The 26019-nt window shown below is 45.1% G+C and overlaps 2 protein-coding genes across 6 annotated transcripts in view; both read right to left on the bottom strand.

Annotated features, from left to right (window-relative positions):
• Positions 1-12540, bottom strand: part of LOC125289458 (RAS guanyl-releasing protein 2-like) — a 100842-nt gene extending 88302 nt beyond the window's left edge. For 4 of the 5 annotated variants that reach the window (XR_007192637.1, XM_048236323.1, XM_048236325.1 and 1 more), the window contains exon 1: positions 11352-12026. The gene's annotated coding sequence lies outside the window, so the exon portion shown is untranslated. Of the gene's footprint in view, positions 1-11351; positions 12027-12464 lie in introns of those variants that run through there. The other variant, XM_048236324.1, reaches the window with a different exon arrangement.
• Positions 12541-17610: 5070 nt separating this feature from the next.
• nectin4a (nectin cell adhesion molecule 4a) overlaps positions 17611-26019 on the bottom strand; it is a 37438-nt gene continuing 29029 nt past the window's right edge. Inside the window, exons 6-12 of the mRNA XM_048236075.1 lie at positions 22698-22852; positions 22160-22316; positions 21701-21776; positions 21468-21527; positions 20615-20656; positions 20487-20564; positions 17611-19631 (exon numbers count right to left, since the gene is read on the bottom strand). Coding sequence (XP_048092032.1) covers positions 19230-19631; positions 20487-20564; positions 20615-20656; positions 21468-21527; positions 21701-21776; positions 22160-22316; positions 22698-22852 — 970 coding nt within the window. The 3' untranslated portion in view covers positions 17611-19229. The remainder of the gene's footprint in view (positions 19632-20486; positions 20565-20614; positions 20657-21467; positions 21528-21700; positions 21777-22159; positions 22317-22697; positions 22853-26019) is intronic.

The following is a 26019-nucleotide window of genomic DNA, read 5'->3' as shown; positions in this document are numbered from 1 at the left end:
TATTTAACGCCCATAACATTCATATTAAAATTTTTTTTGGTCACATTCAGCAAACATCTCACAATCCACTAGCTGGCCATCCCCCAAAACTGAGAGAGTGGGGCAGCCTGTCCCCATACCAACACCAAAACCCTGTGAGGAGTTTCCCTGGGAATACTGAATATGATGTACGTTGTTTTGGACAAACGCATCTGCTAAGAAATTTAAATATAAACATAAACAACATAAACATAAACAAATGTGGCTTCATGCGTACTCACTGACTGCACTTTTAAACTAAAAAACATATGTTTACAAGCAAGTACGCAGACATGACATTGCCTTACCTGCCTGAAAGAGTATGTTAAGATTGCCAAACCACAAACAATATGTTTATTTGTGACTAAATAAACATGGCATTGCCTTACCTGCCTGAAAGAGTATGTTAAGATTGCCAAACTACAAACAATATGTGTATTTGTGAGTAAATAAACATGACATTGCCTTATTTGCCTGAAAGAGTATGTTAAGATTGCCAATCCAGAAACAATATGTTTATTTGTGAGTAAATAAACATGACATTGCCTTACCTGCCTGAAAGAGTATGTTAAAATTGCCAAACCACAAATAATATGTTTATTTGTGAGTAAAGAAACATGACATTGCCACATCTGCCTGCGAGAGTGTGTTAATGCGCTAACCTAAAAAATCATGTTTATTTCTGAGTAAACCAACATGGTATTTCCTTATCTGCCAAAGAAAGTATGCTAAATGCTAAACAAAACAATGTTGTTGTTATAATTGTTTTCTTTGGATTTCTCCAGATTCCAGAGGGGTACTCCATCAACCTCGCTAGTGAAGGCGCCGCTTAACAGAAATAGCCTGGCTTGAACTAGCGTGGACCTTCACTTGGGGCTGAAGCTAGTTAGCTGCATCTTGGCCTCGTTTATTCAAGCGAGGTTTAGGTCAGCTTCATGTCTGCTCATGCACGAGGTAGAAAAGTAGACCAAAACAGTAGATTGAGGAAAAGAGGATGTCGTAAAATGAAGGCAATACTAGAGGATTTCTGTTCGATTTGGCAAGCGCCATCTACAGGATTTTCATCGAAAGTCATCAAATTGAACATTGAGAGAAAAAAGGTTAGATAGTTGCCTTGACTTGACTTGACTTGATTGTCTTCACTCTTAAAAAAACGAATGAATGAATGAATAGCATAACCTCAAAAGAACTTTGGCATAGGCTATTCAAAATTATAAGATATAGCCTACGTTTTTAGATTAAAATGGTTCACTCAAAATTATTGTCTAGGTGTAGGTGGTCATAAATAAAATCGGTATGAACTTAATATGGACTATTGTCTACCATAAGTCTCATAGTTCTGCCAAAGTGTTTGTTGTGAAATATAATTATCTGAAATGCAATGGCTTCAATTTGTCATTTAATATTTGATCTGTGTAGCACACAATTGATTTGACATTCATGAACAATCATCAACATATGAAACGGTTTTAATTATTAGTAACCTAGGCAATAAAGGCTACAGAATTATATATTTGGCTTGCATCAGATTTAATGTAGCCTACTGGCATAGCCTATTTACTGTCACTGAACAGGCTACCAAATGCGCATAACCCTTTAACAATAGTGGGACATGTCTTTCATTAAAGAGTATAACTAAAAATGCCATTGTCAAGGTGATAAGCTATGTAAATGCTTTGTGTGGGAAGCGAACCTGAGAACATGCACGAGCATGATTCCTTTCCTATGCCGTCATGCTGCACGTTACGCCATCACAGAACGCACATGAGGCTGAGTAGCAGGATTCCTAGAACCACACTAGTTGTATTATGTTCATAACTTCTTCGGAACTAGTGAATATGTAAATACATGACACTGTCGAAAAAAAAGGCTTGACTTCTATTTTTGAAGTTGTAGGCTACAGGTGATGAGAACATGAAAGCAAAGGTTGACGTAACCGTCTTTTGGGACTTTCCAGCTGACGTTTTTTTTGTTTTGCAACATAGCTTGATTAAGCTTAAAAGTTAACCTGCTACAGACCAGGCTAGTTCTGTGGCATAAATCCCCATCGTTACCAAGCTGGGATTCACGTAAACCATACTAATGGAACGACTAAACCAACTAACTCTCTCTAAAATTAGCGAGACTTATCGGAATAAGGCAGGTTTGGCCTTTAGCGAGGTTGATGGGATACTCCTCTACTGGACAGCTGCTGGTCTGTTTCCCTCTGTAGCGCTGTGATGCTGTGACAGTGTGTGAAGGGTGTTTCTCTTCCTCGTCCAGGCAGATGTGTACGTGTGTGTGTGTGTGTGTGTGTGTGTGTGTGTGTGTGTGTGTAGATCACCAGGCAGCAGCAGGGCTATTATAAAGCAATACATGCAAATACAGGGCAGCCAAGTACCCTAGGGGGCGGCACTACAGCCCTGGCACACACACACACACACACACACATGCACATACACACACACACACACACACACACACACACACACACACACACCAGGAGAATAAAAATGCCTGCTGTGTGAAGATGGTATCGCCACAGTGGAGGTGTTGTGTGTGTGTGTGTGTGTGTGTGTGTGTGTGTGTTGTAGAGAGAGAGAGAGAGAGAGAGAGAGTTCTCTTATCACCACACCAGTTTTGCTATCTCCACAACCACATTAACATGGCAGCATGGCAACACACACTGTAGATTGCAATACTCCACAATCTGTTGATAATCTATTAGCACCCACGTCACGTGTCACACTTCATGTCTGCTTGACGTATGACATGCAGGAGTGGAGGGAAGTGGGTCTGGGACGCCAGACACGATGTTGAAACAGAGACCGTTAATAAGGAGACACAGCACTCAAAACATCCTCCGTAGAAATGCATGGGGTTAGTTCGTAACATAACGCTAGGGATGTAATGGTATGAAAATTTAACCTCACGGTTATAGTGGCCAAATTTAACCTCACGGTTGTCGGTATTATCACAGTATTTTTAAAAGTGTATTCAATATGTTCAGAAAGCACTGATAGGCCTACACAAGCTGAAATATTTTCAAAAAGTGTCCCGTTCACTTTTTCATGTTTAATTGGCTATGTGCTTATAGCTTAACTTACCCTACCATGGAGTTTGCTATTTCTGTTATTTGGGCCCAATGAGTGAGACCAAAGTAAGTGTTGAAATAAAACGTTAGGCTACGGTATTCTCCTGTTAACGTGAGTGGAATGGATTTAATGTGGACACGAACATAAGACGCAAAGTGGCTAAATGATACAGTGGACGTTTTGCGGTGAAAATGTCCCACCTTTTAAAATCAGGTGAAGCCTAATCCGAATCGCAGTTAAAACCATCAAAAGACAACAGAATCAGTAGGGTACCAGTTTTGTTTCATTGTACCAGGCCTACTGTATGTCAAAAGCAGGCTCGGATGAAGCTGGGAAGGATTAAACACACGGTTTCAACACCGCGGTAATCAGCCGTGATAATTATGATATTTCAAAAGAAAAAGGTAATTGTTATCGTCAACATTTTATATCGGGGTTTACCATTATCGGTAATCGTTACATCCCTACATAGCGCACACCTTCCAAAAGTCGACAAGTGAATACATTGTGCCAATCGTGTGTTCAATAAAACATTGAAGAAGGAAGGTGCCTGCTTGCTTACCCCAGTGAGATGTAAACGAAGGCTGTTGGTTATGTTTCTTGCCCACAAACGTCGCTTTGTTGGTGCTTGGCTTTTTTGGATGGTAAATAGGCTTGGTTGCCAGTTGACTGTTGTGGGAAACCCCCTATCTAGAAATGTAACACCTCCTGTGGTCACGTGTCTGTCATTCCAAAAAAAAAAACTGAGCCTTGGTCACTATGCAGTTCTGTGTCTAGTTCGGACCATGCTGAGAAAATGTCTGCTGACAGCATGATATCGCCAACTATGTCTCCAAGACATATAGACACATGAGTTTGCATTCTAGCAGGCCTGCTAATCAGTGGCAAGTGTGCCGTTTTTAGTGTTCGTAAGGCTGCATGCCTTTTCAGTAGCTAGAGAACTCATTGCCCACCATAACTCTTGACGTCAGCCGGGGAGTAGAGGGGGGGATAGGTATTCAGGGCGAGGAAAATGTTAGTGCCTGAAGTTATCAGACATTTTTGAATGATCTATTTTCCAACATTAAAGAGCCTGGCACACACCTGACACCAGGCACACTGCCTGAGAACTTAAAGTATTAGTGGGTATTAGACTGACAGTTCTATTTGTGGGGGTAGGTTTGCAGAATTAACTTGAATTCAACAGTTTTTAACAAATTAGCGTAGCGTGGTTATGATGAACCAGATTTAAGCACAATTTAGTACAACCTGGAAAATCACTGTGTGGTGATCAATGTTGATATTGTGGTGGGCAGCCACAAATAAGTCAATGTATGGGAAACACTGACTGAAGTCTGCAACTAAACCAACGTCTCCTGAGGTTATCAGCATTTGTGTCAATTTAAAGGTATAGTCCTCGCTCCTGGTGAAAGAGTTGTTATATATTTGATCTCTTAACAATCCCAATCATGAGATTGCACATTGCTTTGTTTTGTTTGTTTGTTTTACAAATTTGATTGTTTTCCTTTTTTTTTCATTTAAGGACTGAGTGAGACTGGGATGTTTACTAAAAGCACACAAAGAGAGAGAGAGAGAGAGAGAGAGAGAGAGAGAGAGAGGGAGGGAGGGAGAGAGATAGAGAGAGAGAGTGAGGGAGAGAGAGAGAGAGAGGGAGGGAGAGAGACAGGGAGAAAGAGAGGCAGAGAGAGGGAGGGAGGGAGATAGAGAGAGAGTAAGAGGGAGGGAGAGAGACAGGGAGAGAGAGAGAGAAAGAGAGAGAGAGAGAGAGAAAGAGAGAAAGAGAGAGGGAGGGAGGGAGGGGGAGGGAGAGAGATAGAGAGAGAGTGAGGGAGAGAGAGAGAGGGAGGGAGAGAGACAGGGAGATAGAGAGAGAGGGAGAGAGTGAGGGAGAGAGAGAGAGGGAGAGAGATAGAGAGGGAGAGAAAGAGAGAGAGAGTAAAAGACCCTGCAGTGAGAAGAAGAATGGTGAGGACAAAAACGTCATTGGAATGAGAACAGCTCCTTCAGACAGCAGCGTATTGAGCAGGGTGCGCTGTATTGGAATGGAGAACAGCTCCTTCAGACAGCAGCGTATTGAGCAGGGTGCGCTGTATTGGAATGGAGAACAGCTCCTTCAGACAGCAGCGTATTGAGCAGGGTGCGCTCGCGTCCGCTCCACGCCTATAGCAGCGTATTGAGCAGGGTGCGCTAGCGTCCGCTCCACGCCTATAGCAGCTATAGCAGCTATAGCAGGGTGCCCGTGTCCGAGAGCAGGGTGGTTCAGGCGATAAGTCAGTCCCAGATTTCACCATAACGTGCCAAGACAAGTCCACAGGTTTTACATGGTTCAGGCGATAAGTCAGTCTAATGGCAGATTTCACCATAACGTGCTGCCAAGACAAGTCCACAGGTTTCCCTCTACATGGTTCAGGCGATAAGTCAGTCTAATGGCAGATTTCACCATAATGTGCTGCCAAGACAAGTCCACAGGTTTCCCTCTACGTGCAGAGGCAGAACCAGAAGTCGTGCCTGACTGAGTGCAATCTCCATCGCTGGCAACAGCAGACCCAACTGCACCATATAAAACCAGCACTGATGCAGCAGACCCAACTGCACTATATTACATTACATTACATTACATTTAGCAGACACTTCTTGACCAAAGTGACAGCTATATTACAAGGGATTACATTGTCCCCGGAGCAACTTGGGGTTAAGTGCCTTGCTCAAGGGCACAACAGTGGAAGCCGGGAATTGAACCAACAACTTTCAGGCTACTACACGCTAGCCCAGCTCCTTAACCACTACACTACCACCGCCATATAAAACCAGCACTGATGCAGCTGAATATAGCACAGAGTGCAAGCAGAGGATACCACAACCTCGACTAGGGGTGTGATAGATGTGCGAATTTCACATTAGATAGATAGATAGATAGATATACTTTATTGATCCCTAGGGGAAATTCAAGCTTCAAACAAGATAAAAGAACAGGTCTACATAGTACTCAGTGCATACAGAGCTGCATTGAACTAATTGAAGTAACAGGGAGGCCACACCAGGCCCCTAACTGAAGCGGTCCATTCGCGGGGAGCATGCTACATCAATTAGCTTCCACTGTAACCAATGGAACTGAAGCGGTCCATTCGCTGGGTGTATGCTGCATCTATTAGCTTCCACTGTAACCAATGGAACTGAAGGGGTCCATTCACATATACTGCATCAATTAGCTTCCACTGTAATCAATAGAACTGAAGCGGTCCATTCACATATACTGCATCAATGAGCTTCCACTATATCCAATGGAACTGGCTACACCAGAAGTGACAGCTGCTCGTACATTCAAGTAAATGACACCAGGCTTCAGTCTGTCTTTTTAAGAACTGGCTAGGGACAACGGATAGAAAATTAGCACTCACAAGCTAGCTCTCGTTTATTTACAGCTTGTCTGTTAATTCATGAGCATTGTCCTAATAAGTAAATAAACAAATAAACAAATAAATAAAACTATTTGCGCACTCCGTTATGGGAGTGGTTCGGCTGCGCCCCTGGTGTGGCTCGCCTTGTGCACTTTGTTTCCTCTGCTTTGACACTGAAACCCCGGCATCTCTGTATCCTTTACTCCATCAGCCCCCTTGCCCCAGAGGGGGGCTATATTTGGCATTCCAGAGGCGTGTGGGGGCACTTCCTGTTTACGAGTTCCCTAGGAGGCAGCGCGAGCATCAGAGGGGTCAGAGGTCGAGTGCCATTTCCTGTGTTGTGACTGTGTGATGTCAGCGCCTCAGCAGCAGCACTGAGCAGAGCTGACAGAGGAGAGGAGAGGAAACCGGGTGCCCTAATTACACACACACCCACACACACACACACACACACACACACACACACACATCACATGCACACATCACACAACACACAACACACACACAACACACATCACACACAGACACACACACACACCACACACACACACACACACACAACACAACACACACACACCCAACACACACACACCCAACACACACACACCCAACACACACACACCCAACACACACACACCACACACCCACACAACACACAACACACACACAACACACACACACACACATCACATGCAGACATTTCATACAGAAACACAGAAACACACATACACACAGAGACACATTTACAAACATACACCATCAACACATGCATTGTATGTGGGAACACTCATGCACACACACACACACACACACACATGAACACACACACACACACACACACACACACACACAATACACACACGCACACACACACACACACACACACACACACACACACCCACACACACACACACACAACACACACACACACACACAACACACACACACACACCCACACATGAACACACACACACACCACACATAAACCCACACAACACACACACACAACACACACACACCCACCCACAACACACACACACAACACACACACACACACACATCACATGCACACATTTCATACAGAAACACAGAAACACACATACACACACACACACACACACATTTACAAACATACACCATCAACACATGCATTGTATGTGGGAACACTCATGCACACACACACACACACACACACACACACACACACACACACACACACACACACACACACACATGATGAACACACACACACACACACACACACACACACACACACACAACACACACACATGAACACACACACGCACACGCACACGCACACGCACACGCACACACATTTAATTTGCATACTGTGCAGCAGTTGTATTTTAAGCAAACACATAGAGACACCACTGGCAGCAGCATTGTGTGTCAGAGCAGCATTTCCTACTAGATGCTCCTCCCATCTGGAGCCCTCTCTGAAACACACACACACACACACACACACACACTCCTGTTGTCCCCCACACACACACACACACACTCCTGTTGTCCCCCACAGGCACAGTGCCCTGCACGTCTGCTATAGCTGGGAACCATACCAACCAACCTGTTCAGTGTTCAGTATGTTGGGAATAACAGACAGAGTGTTCAGTATGTTGGGAATAACAGAGGGTTCAGTATGTTGGGAATAACAGACAGATTCAGTATGTTGGGAATAACAGAGTGTTCAGTATGTTGGGAATAACAGACAGAGGGTTCAGTATGTTGGGAATAACAGACAGAGGGTTCAGTATGTTGGGAATAACAGAGGGTTCAGTATGTTGGGAATAACAGACAGATTCAGTATGTTGGGAATAACAGAGTGTTCAGTATGTTGGGAATAACAGACAGAGGGTTCAGTATGTTGGGAATAACAGACAGAGGGTTCAGTATGTTGGCAGAGGGTTCAGTATGTTGGGAATAACAGGCAGAGTGTTCAGTATGTTGGGAATAACAGAGTGTTCAGTATGTTGGGAATAACAGACAGATTCAGTATGTTGGGAATAACAGAGTGTTCAGTATGTTGGGAATAACAGACAGAGGGTTCAGTATGTTGGGAATAACAGGCAGAGTGTTCAGTATGTTGGGAATAACAGAGTGTTCAGTATGTTGGGAATAACAGACAGATTCAGTATGTTGGGAATAACAGAGTGTTCAGTATGTTGGGAATAACAGACAGAGGGTTCAGTATGTTGGGAATAACAGACAGAGGGTTCAGTATGTTGGCAGAGGGTTCAGTATGTTGGGAATGCAACAGAGACAGAAGACTGCATGTTGAAATGCAACTGCGTAACGTATGTTTGTGTGTGTGTGTGTGTGCGGGGGAGGGGCACATACACACACACACACAAACACACACACACACACACATATGTTACGCAGTTGGGGGGGGGGGGGCGTGTGGGCATGACACAAGTCTGTGCTACATGGCTCATCCTCTTCCTCTATTACTCACCTGTGTTTTACGAAACACACACTTCTCATGCCAAAACACACTTCTCATGTCGTAACACACCTCCTACTCCATAACACACACCTCTCCATAACTCATCTCCAGTACGTTGCCTAACACACACCATTTCATGCCATAAGCAGGACACACTCCTCCACACGGCTGCAACACTCACACTCACACACTCTTCCTCCACACACGGCTGCAACACTCACACTCACACACTCCCAGGGAAGGGCACTTAAGGTCACCTTGAACATTTCTCTGACCATCAAGAAAGAGTACAACGCTGAAAAACAGCAGCTGTCAAGACCTGCAGGACATTCTCAGCAAGTGTGACTCAGTGTGTGCGTGTGTATGTGTGCGTGTCATAATTTCTCTCTCTCTCTCTCTCTCTTTCATTCCCTTTGTCTCTTTCTCCTTACCTCTACCTCTGTCTCTCCATCTCTCCCTGTTTCTCTCCATCTCCATCTCTCCCTCTCTCTATCTACCTCTGTCTCTCTCTCCCCCTCTCCCTCCCTCTAGAGCTTGATCCCTTATTCGGCGTGTTACATTCCCTGTCGTTTCCCTTCCACAGTTAGACGTCATCCTCTGACCTCTATAGAACCACTCTTACACCACAGCCAATTAAAATCTCTTTGTGAGCACTGGAGGCAGATTGACTGAACAGAGCCGAGAGTCAACATTATTTCCTGTTGACTTTTTGCACCTTTTCAACTCGGCACAATTGGCGGCGAACATGCCGAGCACAGACAGAGTGAAAATCAGCGCTTTGTTTAGTCAGCCCCTTCAGGAAGGTCTCATTGCCTTCAAATACATTGATAATGAATGGAGGGAAACTCACTGCATTGTGTAATTAGGTACGAAGGACTGAATATTTCATATAATGTTTCATATTGTGCTCCTGCCTTATGGGTCCCTCTGGGCAGCTACGCAGTATGCACGCTTAATTTTAGTATGGCCTTTGAGAGTAGAAAAACATACCAGTCAGTCAGTCTCAGGATAAGAGAAACAAACAGGCCCACATCCTCGGCCTGGCTCCCAAACAGGTCAACCCAACAGGCTACACAATCTTAAAATCGGAGGCCTTGAAGTTTAAAGCCACTAAGCTCTGGGATTATGCACCAAAGTCATAACCATTGGCAGAACACACTTTTCACGTCTCATCCTGTTCTCGAAATCTGCCTGATCTGAGACAGGGGCGAAGGCTGGGGATCATCGGCTCAGACGCGTCACGCGTGAGCGCAAGGGTCAGAACTATCTGACTGAAACCAAACATGTAGCGACTTCACTGCTGGCTCATGTCGGCAAGACTCATCGCTACTTTTTAGAGACAGAAATCCGTGGAGAGACGATGCCTGCTGTACCTAATCCGTCTTTATGCCCTTGACCGCGGAAGAGCGGAAAGGGGGCGGCCTGCGGCCGGTGCTGTGGCCGTCGGGAGCTGCCAGAGGCGCGCGCGCGGCATAATGAAATGGGGCTTATCGATCCGAACTCAAACGAGCCACCGGGAGACCGCATGCGTCGGGCTTTATCCGACCCTCCATGGAGACGAAACCTCGCGCACCGTAGGTCTGTCCGGTGGATTGTAACAGAACTCTCCCGCTGATCCATATCTCTGAATATAAATATTAATTATACATTAATTTACAGACTGAGAGGCGCCGACTCAGTGAATATGTTATATGTTATTTCTGGGCTGTTTACAGAAACAAATGCAGTACAACCGAGACATTCAGATGAGCTATTGTTAATATAATGCAAAATGTTTAAATGCAAGAAAGGGAATGTCATAGCGCATCCAGAACCACTATGCCAAAACTAACAATTGCTCATGGATAACAACAACAGTCAGCCATTATAATCTTAATAGTGGGAAGACTAGTTATGAAGTAACAAAACTGCCTCAGGTAACTTACAACAGATGCTTCCGTTACATAATTCGCACAACATAGCACTGTGTGCTGGTGCGTTTGGTTGACTTCAAATAGTTGCAGGCACGACTGTAGCCTAGTGTTAAGCACATTCATATCAAACTATGAGCTGCCGTTAACATCAGCAGCTATCTTAACCGCACACTCTGAGAAGGCTACACTCTATATCGCTATATCGCGTGCGGTTCACAAATTCACCAGAGCCGTTACATTAATTCACCACAGCCGTTACAGAGCCGCACATTAAACTCCACATTATCTACAGTGTCTGCATGTCGCTCACATTCAGTCAGAGCTCGTTACAAAACACATCACACAACGATGTAAAGCAGCATGAAAACACTCATTTCGCTTCCACCCAGTTGACATGCATGTTGCAGAAGTAGGCTAGAACGCAACGGTCTGCTGGTGCACGCTGCTGTCAAAACATTCGAGCGTAGACTGACAGTCTTACCTTCAAACTTTGAGACAGCGACACGGAGCTCTGTGCACACGGTCAGCTGTGGACGAGGGCTTGGAGCGGAGACTGAGTGTTGTCCAAGAGGTGACCAGACCAGACAGGCGGCCCCTGCTACTGCTGCTGCAGTCCTGTGCGTTAGAACCAAAGCCTCACATTAACATACACTCGCGCCACAAGTGGCACGCACCCGCATCCATCGCAGTGTGAAACAGAACAGCTCGATGTAAAGCCACATGTGGTGGTGGTGGTGGAACAAAATTAACACGAGGCTGACGGTGCACCGAGAATGCCACTTCTGAAAGAGTTAATTACAACTCAAACTGGACAGGGCTGCGCGTTTCTGATAAGTCGCTGGAGTCAGGAGTCCGTTTGTCAGAACCGCTGCAATGACAGACCATGCGTTGGCTACACAGTCAGCCAGCCAGCCACTCTGCACAAAGCCTCCCAGTCACGCCTATAGGAGGCTCCTCTGCGTAGCGTCGCTACATAGCTTCGAGAAGAAAAAAAACACAGCTACAAACACAATCCGCTGCAGCTGTTCCCGCGCCACGAGTTGATGAAGCACATCTGCACCCAGTGACAGAGACCCCAACCGACGGCAACAGGGCACAGAGAGCACAGCAAACGAACGGGCGTGTTTGGTTGAACTTGGCAGCTTTATGCTTGTGCAATACTTTAACTGTCTGCTGGTGTAGAAGGAAACAGTGTAGGCTGAACGCCACTGTAGGTTCCATGCAAAACAATGACGTAGGCCTACTGTTGGTTACCTTTAACCAGCTGATAGCGAACGTGAAGCCACAAACACTAGGAAATGGTTTGTGTTACAGTATCGGCTGCCGTTTTTAACAGATCTCTTCTATACATACAACATATACAATTTAAAGAATTGAGTAAGACTACCGGCACCATTGTGCTCAATCTCATAGATTTAATGGCTGTGAAGTTAAAGTAGCTACTAAATCATTGGTAACCACCACGCGCGCATTTCTCTCAACTGCCGAAAAATAGGCTGGCTCGAGCGCAGTCCCCCAGTTAGTCACATTAGACCCACCCGAGTCAGCATAGATCATCAAGGGAAACTCTCCAAGTAGGTCTCAAAAGACTTACCTCGAACACTAAGATGTTCACATTAAGCCCAAATCATCCGTTCGAGTTCAATAAGTAGCCTATGTAGAGACACAGCTATCTCTCCTCTGCTGATGTATACTGACACACACACACACACACACACCTGACTCTGATGCACGTAGGGCACGCGGTAGGCTACACCCACATTAGAACTAAGCATAATGTCCACCTGATGATCAGACGGTTATGTCTTAATCTTAAGTCCACTAATGACTTTCCTCATTGCGGTGGAAGACCTACCCCAACCACAACCCTACCCGTATCTAGAGAAATTTACTATTTGTGAGGCATTAAACACACACACACAAAAACACAGTACATCCTCATTTTTGATGACTACTACACATCTAATCGTATCCTACTGATGAATGTCCTCAGCAAATATGAAGATGTCTGACTAAAGCCTACACCTAACTCTATTCAGGAGATAATGGACACACCAAACCCTTGTCTAGGTCCACTCATAAATGTACACACTATTGATGTAGGTTGACCCAACAGTCAGCACATTCACATGAATGGGCAATAGACACACTGCCACCTGTAGGCCTTAGGAGGAACTGCAGTGTGGATTTGAGTCTGTGAGGTAAAGCAAAGTCAAAGATGGTTGATTACGAAGATACTTCATGAGAGGCCATTTCCTGTCCCTGGAAATGTATTCAATGTATAGTGTAGCAGTACACGCCCCCCGCACATTTATGCAGTGATCGGCTCTCTTTTTAACGTTGAGGTCTATGGCAGAATACAAGAATTTCCCAGAATTTGTCAAAGCCTTATTTTTCGGAGCAATGGATGCACATTTCGGACACGGTATCATGATCTCCAAACCTTCCTCCCTATTTCAGTAGACTGTCGTGATAGTATGACCCTCCAGTCGGGAGAAAATTTAATGAAGGTGTACACCAAGTTTGTTTTGTACTCCGGCTTGTCTGGCATGGAACCGAGGCGTTCAAACGTCAGTCATACGTCAGTGACACGCCCCTGTGCAGGCGGGGACTAAACCAGAGCCCGTCTCTGACAGAACTCCACTTTGCCCTCATAGACATGAACTAGGACGACCCATCTTGCTACGCATTCATTATCTTTGGCAAAGTCCTTTTAGGCAAGTCCCTCCACTCGGCGGCCATATTGCAACGCTTTTTGGGCACTCATCGGGCATCCTATTCGGCAGAAATGCGCGTGCGCAAGGCTTCACGACACCAATCTTGCTCCAGCGGCGAGTTCAGAACACATGATTGGCACGATGTCTTCACAACACACCATATCATTGGCTCAATGTATTCACACCACACCACATGATTGGCTCAATGTATTCACATGTTGACGTTTTGCCGAGGAAGGGGTGTGATATGTGTTGACAACGGCCATATAGACGTTACTAACCCCATGCATTTCTATGGAGGATTTTTTGAGTGCTGTGTCTCCTCATTAGAAAGTCTCTGGGTAAAGTTAGGAGCCCATACCAAAATACATGGGCCAAAATACATACATTTTACTCTTATTTTAAATGTGTCAAAATGAACTACAAAATACAGTAGCCATGGCATGTATCAAAATAAAATACTGTATTTTATATTTTGAAAATACTAAAACCACTCTTTAAGAGAGCATGAAATCACTTTATAAACCTTCCATATCTGTCTATTTAATCTGTTCATTCATCAGTACACTGACTCTGTTGATTAAGCGGACAGTGTTTAAGAGCAACAGCTTTTCTCTGCCTATGAGACATGCCATCAATCTGCAACCAGTCAACAGATCAACTATGCTGACCTGCCTGTTATATCTCATAGCCTAAATACTCTCAGGGATGCACTAAAAATCACACCTGAACTTGTCCTGAAGTGGTCCAAAGTGGAGACAAGTCTCTGATATTGTCAATGCATACCCAGATTGCTTGGTACGCTGTTGATCAGGAAGGATCATGACCCTTTAGTTGGTTTTCAACTAACTGGGTACCATACAAGCGCTAAATTGTGTTATATTGGCGCTTAGGGGCATAAATATGATTTTTCCATCGTATTGCTTTAGGCAATACATGGAGCAACTTTTTGAGCAATACTGCTAGGCAACCTCAAAACTAGTTCCATGTGTTCTGATTGGATGATTGAAGTTCTCAAGAAACGGATGACTAAAGTTCTCAAGCAACTTGAGGTTGCTGTATGAGGAAGAGCATTGTGTGTGTCAGCAACCAACTGAGTTTACACTGGATCATCTTCATCACCCTTGCACTCCAACTCTAGGCAAATTACTAAGTCAGCAACATTTGGAGGCCACATTCATTGTTTTGCACTTTGAATGATGTCATCACATCACCAAAAGTTTTGGTTTCACCAAAAATGTACAAATAAAGATGTACCGCATAGCGGTACAAAATATGACCGTCGCTCAGTCCTGTACATCCTTCATCTCCTACTGCAACTTTTGTGTATGCTTGTATGTGCCTGCCTGCGTGCATGCATGCGTGTGTGTGTTTGTGTTTGAGTGTGTACGTGCCTGTGTGTGTGTGAGTGTTTATGTGTGTATTTGTTTGTGTGCGTGTGTGTGTCTGTGTGTGTGTGGATGTGTGTGTGTATGTGTGTGCATGCATGTCAGTCTGTGCGTGTGGCTGTGTGTGTGCATGTATGTGTGTATGTATGCATGTGTGTGAGAGAGAGAGTGTGTGTGAGACAGTCCTGCCTTGTAGCTCCTCTCCTCATCATCCTCTAAAGCAGTGGTTCCCAGCCTGGGGTCCGCAGACCCCACTAGGGGGCGCCAGAGAGTGCAGGGGGTCCGCACAATGCTGCCTGGGCTGAGGTTGTAAGGTTAACAAAATTATATTTGCACACATTAAATGTATAAAATCCCAATAACACACCCAATTGGATAATCAAAATTCTGTATAATCCAAATTAAAACATATTTTTGTTCCATATTTAAATTCATATAGCTATTTATTACCTCTGACCTTTGAACTTATCATTTTGTAATTAATCACTTTATTTTTTTTGTGTGTGTGTAGTGTGGGTGTGGGTAGTTCGGGTAGGGGGCCCTGGCTTGTCTTAGACACAGGCAAGGGGGCCTTCAAGGAAAAAAGGTTGGGAAACACTGCTCTATAGCAACCCTTCGCTTAACACCACCATCTACAGGCCGATGGGTGTACAGTCACTAAATGTATACATAAATTCATTTATTTTATTGTTATCTTTAAGATTAGTGATTCTCAAGCCTGCTCTTAGCCCTTCAGCAGGGGAGTTTTGAACATTCTAACAGAAGATTCTGTTCTGCAACAATGTCAGGTTCTAAAATTCCATGTTGAATTCAATGAACCCAGATATTCTTTAGAATGTTCAAACACTCCCGTCAGGGCTAGAATCCCCCCAGCCTCTACATATTTGATATCTTTCCCGGCTCTGACCACTCAGTTGACTGAGGCACCCATTAAAACTGAATAAAGCTGATTATAATGCAGACACATACTACTGGTGTATTTTCAGTAGCTGGGCCCAGTGTGCGTGTGTGTGTGTGTGTGTGGGGGGGGTCTATATTTAGCTGTACAAAAAAAAGGCAAAAAGGTTGTGACTGACATTGACTTATTGAAGCAGTGATCCTAGCGGCTCCTTAGTACATGTTGTGCAACTCCTAGCGACTCCTTAGTGCATGTGTGTTTGTACACCATCACGTTTGGTCAGCCATCAGTGACTAGTCCACTGTACCAGCATTCCCAGAAATGTAAGTGGCATGAATCAGGTGGTCGGTCACACTCTGAGAAGCGGCCGAGCATTACTTTCCATTTTCCACTTTCTGATTTTGGAGCGGTCGGGTGTAAGAGTGTCCCAAGTTTATTGATCGCTAAAAAGGGATGAACACAGAGCCTTATGTTTGTGTGTGTATGTGTGTACTTTTCACTCTCAAGTAACACACACACACACCTGATCTCAGGGTCACACAAGTGTGTGTACCGCCAGACACCTGACCTCAGGTCACACACACATCTGATCTCAGGTCACACAAGTGTGTGTATTGCACAAACATCTTATCTCAGGTCACACAAGTGTGTGTATTGCAAAAACATCAGACAGGTTTAGCAACAGAGGACCTCTTAGGCTCATCTTAGACATTTTTAATACATTCAACCAAGTTTCCCAAAAGCACCTTCCCGCATCAGTTCCATCTGTTTCACAAAGTCCACACACATCGGACTTGCTGCCATCTTATAAGGGACAGCTGTGCCGACTGTACATGTTAGATGCGCGTGCGTGTGTGTGTGTGTTGTGCCGACTGAGTACATGTTAGATACGTGTGTGTGTGTGTGTGTGTTGTGCCGACTGTACATGTTAGATATGCGTGTGTGTGTGTGTGTGTGTGTGTGTTGTGCCGACTGTACATGTTAGATATGCGTGTGTGTGTGTGTGTTGTGCCAACTGTGTACATGTTAGATATGCGTGTGTGTGTGTGTGTGTGTGTGTGTTGTGCGGACTGTGTACATGTTAGATATGCGTTTGTGTGTGTGTTGTGCCGACTGTACATGTTAGATATGCATGCGTGTGTGTGTTGTGCCGACTGTGTACATGTTAGATATCGTGTGTGTGTGTGTGTGTGTGTGTTGTGCTGACTGTACATGTTAGATATGCGTGTGTGTGTGTGTGTATGCCGACTGTATACATGTTAGATATGCGTGTGTGTGTTGTGCCAACTGTGTACATGTTAGATATGCGTGTGTGTGTGTGTGTATGCCGACTGTGTACATGTTAGATATGCGTTTGCGTGTGTGTGTGTGTGTGTGTGTGTTGTGTGTGTTGTGCCGACTGTACATATGTTGCGATATGTACATATTGTGTGTGTGTGTGTGTGTGTGTGTGTTGTGCCGACTGTACATGTGCGTGTGTGTGTGTGTGTGCTGTGTGTGTGTGTATCGTGTGTGTGTGTGTGTGTGTGTGTGTGTTGTGCCGACTGTACATGTTAGATATGCGTGTGTGTGTGTGTGTGTGTGTGTGTGTGTTGTGTGTGTGTGTGTGTGTGTGTGTGTGTGTGTGTCGTGTGTGTGTGTGTGTGTATGCGTGTGTGTGTGTGTGTGTGTGTGTGTATGTGTGTGTGTGTGTGTGTGTGTGTGTGTGTGTGTGTGTGTGTGTGTGTGTGTGTGTGTGTGTGTGTGTGTGTGTGTGTGTGTGTGTGTGTGCTGTGTGCATGTTAGACAGCTGTGTGTGATATAAAAGTCCATCACAGTCCACCTGCACTGGACATACAGGATGTGCACATACAGCATAACATGAAACAGACACAGCACAAGTATACATATTAATCATAAACAAAAAAAATCATATGTAACCCTCATTTGACTGATATAACATGAATAAACCCACATTCAAATGGGTACAAAGGCAATTGTAACATAATACTCAGTAGCAAAGTAGAAAAATATGTTGGCAGTTCACATTCGTCACGTTAGACAGACACACCCAGACTTATACCTAAATATGTTTACATCACACACACACAAAACTCTCTCATATACATTAGTGTCACATAAGAAAGTATAAATGTCTTTTCTATAGGCTACAATGGCTGGGAATCGTCCTCACGCACGTGTTCAGATGTCCAGTTATAAACCAGATAGGGGACTTGTGTCCCTCTTGTGTTTTTCCAGTGGTGATTCCTAGATTCTCTTACGGTATAAAATGGCACAGCAGTATGAACACTTGCTCATTGAAAAGCGTTTAAAGCCTCGTCTTCCTTTGGACAGAACACCTGCAAATCCGTATCTGTGTGTGAAGCCAGCGGAACACCCACCCGTGGGGGTCAAAGTGTGTGAAGACTTGAGATGTCTGTGTGTGCGTGTGTGTGTGCGCGTGTGTGGAATGTGGCCGTTCTAAAATATCAATCCTGTAACTCCTGATGAATTCTCTGAGGGGACCATGTAGTGGGAGTCTGGGTGGACGTCCTCGCTTAGCCGCCGGCTGGAGGAGGTCGTCACGGCAACGCCACCTCTAAGGTGGATGCCCACTATGCTGGCTCTGTGGGGTGGTGATCCAAAGCACAGTACGCATCCCTGAGCGCCTCAGCACAGTACGCATTCCTGAGCGCCTCAGCACAGTACGCATTCCTGAGCGCCTCAGCCACACCGACTCCTTTTTTAAGCTTCTTTTTGTTTTCTTCCATTCATCCATCCATCCAGTCATTCATTTATTCATTCATACATGCATTCATACATTCATACTGTCTTTTTTCTCATGTAAATAGTATCTCCTGTCTGACCACCCGGCTTCTGGAGATGATTTCCTAGTGGATTGGGTGTTGCATTTGTTTTCCATAGGGTGTGACGTCCCTCTGCTCATTGTGTGTGTGTGTGTGTGTGGTCCTTGTCCTGGAGTTTAACTAACTCCATCTCCCGCCCACATGACTGCAGTCCAGTCTTCCTGTGTGTAACGCCCCCTGCTGGACGTCACCATCAGAACGGGGGAAACCCCACAAACCTGCACGCCATGATATTTAAAAGGAGGCTGAGAACGGTCCTTTTTGTCCATTCACTCAAAAGTGAATAAACTAGAAAAACAAATAATAAAAAAACTGATCAACAAAATAAGTTAATGAGTTTAGGTCGAAGATGCTTTCCCAATCCTAGAACTGGTAAAGGGGAGAGGTGAGAGGCTTGATACAATAAAAACATGCTGCAGCCCTAAAGCAATCCTTCCTCGTCGCTAATGGCACCCCACAAGTCAAGTGAAGCGACAGAACACCCCAAACCTGCGGCGAGTGGTTTCAGCTCTAGACGATTTGCGCCCTCTGGAGGAGGGGCATGGGAGGGGGCAGGTGCGACCCCCCGTTGCTTGTGACACGCAGCAACCCGTTGGTCTGCTCGAACGGACTGGACCGCGTCTCCGACATCAGCGAGCTGTTGGTCTCGCTGCCGTGGTGATCCAGTCCATTGGTCTCAGCCGGACCGTTCTCCTGGAGCCCCAGCCGCCTCACCTCCTCCTCGTCCTCGTCCTCGTCGGTCAACGGCGGGTACATGGAGATTGGAGAGGGCACGTGGTTCCTGCTGTTGCGGACGCTGGCGGCCGAGCGCTGCCTCCCCTCTGATGGTGGAATGGCGCTGCCGTTCATGGGCTTCACAATCTCAGCGGTCTGGTCCATTATGATAGGAGAGGGGTGCAGCGGAGGGTGGAACTGGGGAGCAGATACAGACAGAACAGAAACAGTTTGTTAGTCCAGTTACACACACAGACTGCAGTCACCGAAGGGTCATGTGTGGCATGGCAATGGCCTGCTGATGGTTATGTGTGATATTATTACTATAACCTTTATTTAATTATTATTATTATTATTATTATTATTATTATTATTATTATTATATTTATTTATGTATTATTATTATTATTATTACATTTATTTATTATTATTATAACCTTTATTTAACCAGGTTAGTCTCATTAAGATATAAAATCTTTTTTTTAAGAGAGACCTGGCCAAGATAGCAGAACAAATAGTTACATATAAAACAAATAACAATCAATCACAAAACAAACAAACACAAAAGAGGCAAAGACAACTCAAGTGCATTCCAGATTAAATAAAAGAGCCATTAATTAAAACATTTGCAGGTATGGATGGACTCCTGGTCTATGGTTTTAACATAACCTGTAAAGTCATTACGAGGTTTAAACGCCCCTCAATAGTGCGTCGGGACCGTTTTACAACCTCGAATGTGATTTAATTTCTGTGAACGGTGTATCATCCATTATCCCTTACATAAATCCCTTACATAATCTATGTATCATATATCGAGATATATAAATGAAGATTGAGCCAACGGTTCTTTCTAGGCTCCTTGAAACATTTTTAATTCTTAATGGCAATATATAAATAAAGTTGAATTGAAATGAATTGAATTTATTATTTTAATTTATGAACTCTGATTCTAATCCATGTTTTTGAATCTGCTTCTGGTTCTAAGTTCTCACCAGAGAGGCGCTGAGCTCTGATGTTAATCTATGATTCTGGTTCTACATTCTAAGTTCTCACCAGAGAGGCGCTGCTGTTCCTCCGCGTGGGACTCGGCAGTGCGGCTCTCCTCTCTCCAGCTCCTCGGCTCATGCGGGACTTCGCGGCGTGGCGGTGTTGTGAATGTCGGACGTCCCAGAAGCGTCCACACCCTCCACCAGGGTGGAGCGGCTGTCCCGTGAACGCCGATCCTGGGAGAGGAAGTGTGTGTGTGTGTGGGTGTGTGAGTATTTGTTTTGTATATGGGTGTGTGAGGGTGGTGGTGTTGTGTTGTGGGTGTGAATTTGTTTTGTGTTAACGAGACAGAAGTGGAATGTGGTGGGAGGAATGTGTTTGTATGTCAGCGTGTGTGTGTGTGTGTGTGTGTGTGTGTGTGTGTGTGTGTGTGTGTGTGTGTGTGTGTGTGTGTGTGTGTGTGTGTGTGTGTGTGACAGAGCGTGAGATCAGGGAGAGAAAGAAACAGACACAAACTCATTGGGCATTTGAAGCACAACCGTATAAAATGTAATGAAAACCTTCTGGCCCAGAGCAATAACACTGAGAGGGAATCTCTAGGGGCCCTAAGTAGAAGAGACAGATACACAAGGGTTATGGGAGAGGGGAGGGAGGAAGGAAGAGAGAGAGGAGGGGGAGATATGGAAGAGAAAGAAAGAAAGAGGGGAGGAAAGAAGAGGGGAGATGGGGAGAGATGGGGGAGAGAGAAAGAGAGATGGGGAAGGGGAGGTGGGTAGGATGAGGGTGGGATGATGTGTGTGTGTGTATGTCTCTCTTTTCTTTCCTTTACTATTAACTGCCTGTATAATTAGAAATGTTTTGTCAATACAGTGTATACAGAGTATTTTTGTCATGCCAAAAAGCTCTATTGAATTGGATTGAGAGAGTGTGTGAGAGAGAGAGAGAGTGTGTGTGTGTGTGTGTGTGTGTGTGTGTGTGTGTGTCTGTGTGTGTGTATGCGTGAGGGAGAGAGCGAGCAAGCTGTGCAGCAGGTCTAAGAGGACTCACCAGGGAGGACAGGCTGTTGCGTAGAGTCCCCTCCACTCTGAGAGGCATAATCTCATCCATCTGAGCCACACACACACACACACACACGCATAACCAAACACCACATTAGACGAGGAGCACGCAATATAGGCACATAGACAACAGCTTGACTTGTAAAGTGGAATCAAATAAAGTATTTAAAGTGTGTGTGTGTGTGTGTGTGTGTGTGTGTGTGTGTGTGTGTGTGTGTGTACCGGGTATCGATGGTCTGTGCTGACTGAGTTCATCCCTCTGAAAGAAGCTTGTCTGGAGAGAGTGCTGATTACCTCCCTATAAGAGAGAGAGAGAGACAGAGAGAGTGAGAGACAATGAAAGAGAGTGAGAGACACAGAGAGAGAGAGAGAGAGAGAGAGAGAGAGAGAGGGGGAGAGACACAGAGAGTTAAAGACACCACTTGTATTGTAGCTGTTGTTTTAAAGTGTTTGTGTGTTTTTCAAAGTGTGTGTGTGGGGTGTCTGTGTGTGTGGTGTGTGTGTGTGTGTGTGGGGGGTGTGTGTGTGTGGTGTGTGTGTGTTGTGATGTCCCTCTGTCCTCTCTCACCTCTTCTCATTCAGCTTCATGGACAGGCACTTGTGTGTGTGTGTGTGTGTGTGTGTGTGTGTGTGTGTGTGTGTGTGTGTGTGTGTGTGTGTGTGTGTGTGTGTATCCTTCACCTCTTCTCGTTTAGCTCCATGGACAGGCGCTTGTTCTTGCGTTTGTGGTGCTGGTTCACTGTTATGACAACAATCACCAGGATAAGCACCAGCGCCCCGGCAATGCCACCGATGATGATCATCAGAAGACCGTCCATCGACGCTGCCTTCGGAGTAGCTGAAGGGAGGAGAGGAGAACGTGAGTACAAAAGACACCCCCACACACACACACACTTATTAGTAATAGATTAATATTATAATAATTGAGAGATGTTTGTATTACATTATCAACTACAATTGCACATTCTGTACACAAGGGGGCAGCAAGACACTGGAGAGGTTGAGAAGTTCACATGCACATGTAGTATCATGTGCAATTACATTTAACGAAAGTGATAAATAGGGTAGTCTTGCCTATATGTACACATATGTCCATCCATAACACGCGCACACACACACGTACACACACCACACACACACACACACCACACCACACAAACACACACACACAAACACACCACACATACACATTGTAAGACACAAACACACAAACACACACCTGTCACTGTGACCTCCATCTCAGCCTTGGCGGAGCCCTCAACGTTGGAGGCGGTGCACTGGTATATCCCAGAATCTGATTGGCTGAGAGGCCTGCCAAACTTCAGCGTGCCTTCAGGAGTCTCTTCCACCTCCTCAGGTAGAGCCCCACCTTTCCTGTGAGCAACAGGTGCAGATTTATGTTTACGGTCAACCAACATATATTCAGGTACAGTCAACCAGCACATATTCAGGTATGGTCAACCAACACATATTCAGGTACAGTCAACCAACATATATTCAGGTACAGTCAACCAACACATATTCATGGAGATTCAGCTGACACATTCATGTACAGTCAACCAAAACATTTTCATGGAGATTCAACCAAAACATTCATGGACATTCAACCAAAACATATTCATGGACATTCTTAAGTCAGACAGAAGGGTATGTATCAACTTATCAAACTCTGGGGAATATGTTGAATAAGTGATAAAGTCCCAAAAAGTCGGCGTGTTCCGTTACGCTTTGGCCAGACCACTTTGACCAGACGCGTGGGTGAAGTTTGTTGAATTGAGTATTTTTTTCCGCTCTGCAAAGAATGGGGGGTATTTTCAGGAGTCACTATTTTCCAACTAGATCACTTTTGTGTGGATTTCCCATCATGCTCTTTTGTGTTGATTTCCCATCATGCTCTTGGGGGAAATTCACAGGATGTTGAACAATGGAGCTGAAATGGAAGTAGCTTGGCCTCCAGCGCTCTGCTCTGAACGACCAGCCAAGAAGAAACCGATAAGACCCTGCTGGACGAGGACGCAGCCCTGATAAGACCCTGCTGGACATGGACACAACCCTGATAAGACCCTGCTGGACGAGGACACAGCCCTGATAAGACCATGCTGGACGAGGACACAGCCCTGATAAGACCCTGCTGGACATGGACACAACCCTGATAAGACCCTGCTGGACGAGGACACAACCCTGATAAGACCCTGCTGGACGAGGACACAGCCCTGATAAGACCCTGCTGGACGAGGACACAGCCCTGATATGACCCTGCTGGACATGGACACAGCCCTGATATGACCCTGCTGGACGAGGACACAGCCCTGATAAGACCCTGCTGGACGAGGACACAGCCCTGATAAGACCCTGCTGGACATGGACACAGCCCTGATATGACCCTGCTGGACGAGGACCCTGGTGGCTTCCCGTCCAGAGCAGGAGAGCCCTCACCTTTTAGTTATTGACAGTGTCCACGTTACTATCTGCATGAGCCAAGACTAAAAAACCTGCGATTGATATGAAACATGACTGGTGTCCTCGGAATGGGGAGACGTGAAAATCACCGCACGACACACAATAGACGAAGAGAGACTCTTACGCTGGAGATTTGTCTTTGACCGCAAGATCTATTGAAATTGCGTTTGATTGGCTGAAGCAGAGACTTTCTAATGAGGAGACACAGCACTCAAAAAATCCTCCATAGTTAGTTTGTAACGCCAATATGGCAGTTGTTTACACATATCCCACCATGTGACATGTGAATACATTGAGCCAATCATGTGCTGTGTTGTGAAGACATTGTGCCAATCATGTGTTGTGATCTTGCCGCTGGAGCAAGATTGGTGTCATGAAGCCTTGCACACGCATTTCTGCTGAAATAGATGCCCGATACGTGCCCAAAAAGCGTTGCAATATGGCCGCCAAGTGGAGGGACTTGCCTAAAAGGACTTTGGCTGAAGTCACATTCACAGTCTGCATCCTCATTAGAAAACACACACACACATGTGCTCACCTGACACCCACAGGCAAACACAAACAATATACATGGTCCTACTGGTCTGTTTAGTGTAGAGTTCTTATGACTGTTTAGTGCAGAAACACTGGGTACAAAATGTCTGCCATGCTATCTATGAGAGAAAGAAAGAGAGAGAGAGAGAGAGAGAGAGAGGGTGGGTAGGATGAGAGAGAGAGAGAGAGAGAGAGAGAAAGAAAGAAAAAGAAAGAAGTTGTTGAAAGAAAAGAAAGAAAAAAAAGAAAGAAAGAAAGAAAGAAGAGACTTCCACCAATCTTTTCCCTCAATTATGCATTCACCAGTAGCAGACCCAACAGTTTGCCACTTGATACACTTCATCTGAGCCTAAGATTCCATGGTGATATTGGCTGCCTTGACAACACTACACGTGTGTTCTGGTGACATGGGTTACCATGACAACATGGACTCCATGGAGTTTTGGATCACCGGATGCAAATCTCACTGCTCTGACTGAGATGTTTTTCTTTCACTATACTCGTTATGTTTTTATATCAAACACACCAGTAGTAGACACACACACACACACACACACACACACACACACACACACACACACGCGCCCACACACACAGCCAATGTGTGTATGCAAATATTTGAGTACTACGTTAGTCACACAGACAGTGCATGGATAAAAAATATTACACACACACGTGTACACACACAGAGAGAGCCAATGTATGGATCAAAATATTTACGTACACACACACACATAGGCTACACATGTCTGAATAAACAGAGCAAGCTTTCCGCTTTCTCAACACTGGCCTGGCTGGCTGGCCTAATTTGCGTGTGTGTCTGTCTGTGTGTGTGTGTGTGTGTGTGTAAACACTATCTACCTGTGCCCACACAGGAGGAAAAGAAACTTTCCAGATATTTTACATACGCAGATGTTTGCATGATAACTGTCCACTCTGTATTTCCTGGTCTCTCAGGTCTCTGCAGGAAGTGTCTCCACAAACATCTTAAAGCCACTGTACAAAGAGTACCATACTTCTAGTGTTTATACTGTCATTTAGGGCATGCCACTTTAAAAAGCCTTGTGGCATTCTCTCTCTCTCTCTCTCTCTCTCTCTCTCTCTCTCTCTCTCTCTCTCTCTCTCTCTCTCTCTCTCTCTCTCTCTCTCTCTCTCTCTCTCTCTCTCTCTCTCTCTCTCTCAGGTTGCTTTATGAGCATGACTGTAAGTACAGTGTTGCCAAAGCACAATTAAAACAGCATAACAATTAGAACATTGACAGCATTAAGGGAAACAGTAACATGACTTTCTCTCTCTCTTTCTCTCACACACACACACACACACACACACACACAGGCATGTGATCACACACACACACACACACACACACACACAGCATACACATTATGATACATTGGATTAAGTACAGACATTAGGTCGGGTATTGTGGCAAGGTGTCCACTCACTGTCCCTGTGGTGGCAAGCTGCAGCGTATTTTGCAGCCAAGCCGGATGATCAGTCCTTCTCCTAGCAGGTGGGCCAGTCATTCTCTCTCTCTCTCTCCCCTC

This window comes from Alosa alosa, chromosome 24 (assembly GCF_017589495.1).
Source record: "Alosa alosa isolate M-15738 ecotype Scorff River chromosome 24, AALO_Geno_1.1, whole genome shotgun sequence".
In the NCBI taxonomy this organism is placed as follows: Eukaryota; Metazoa; Chordata; class Actinopteri; order Clupeiformes; family Clupeidae; genus Alosa; species Alosa alosa.
Note: the sequence above shows the minus strand (reverse complement) of the source record. Positions and strands in the feature narration are given on the sequence as shown.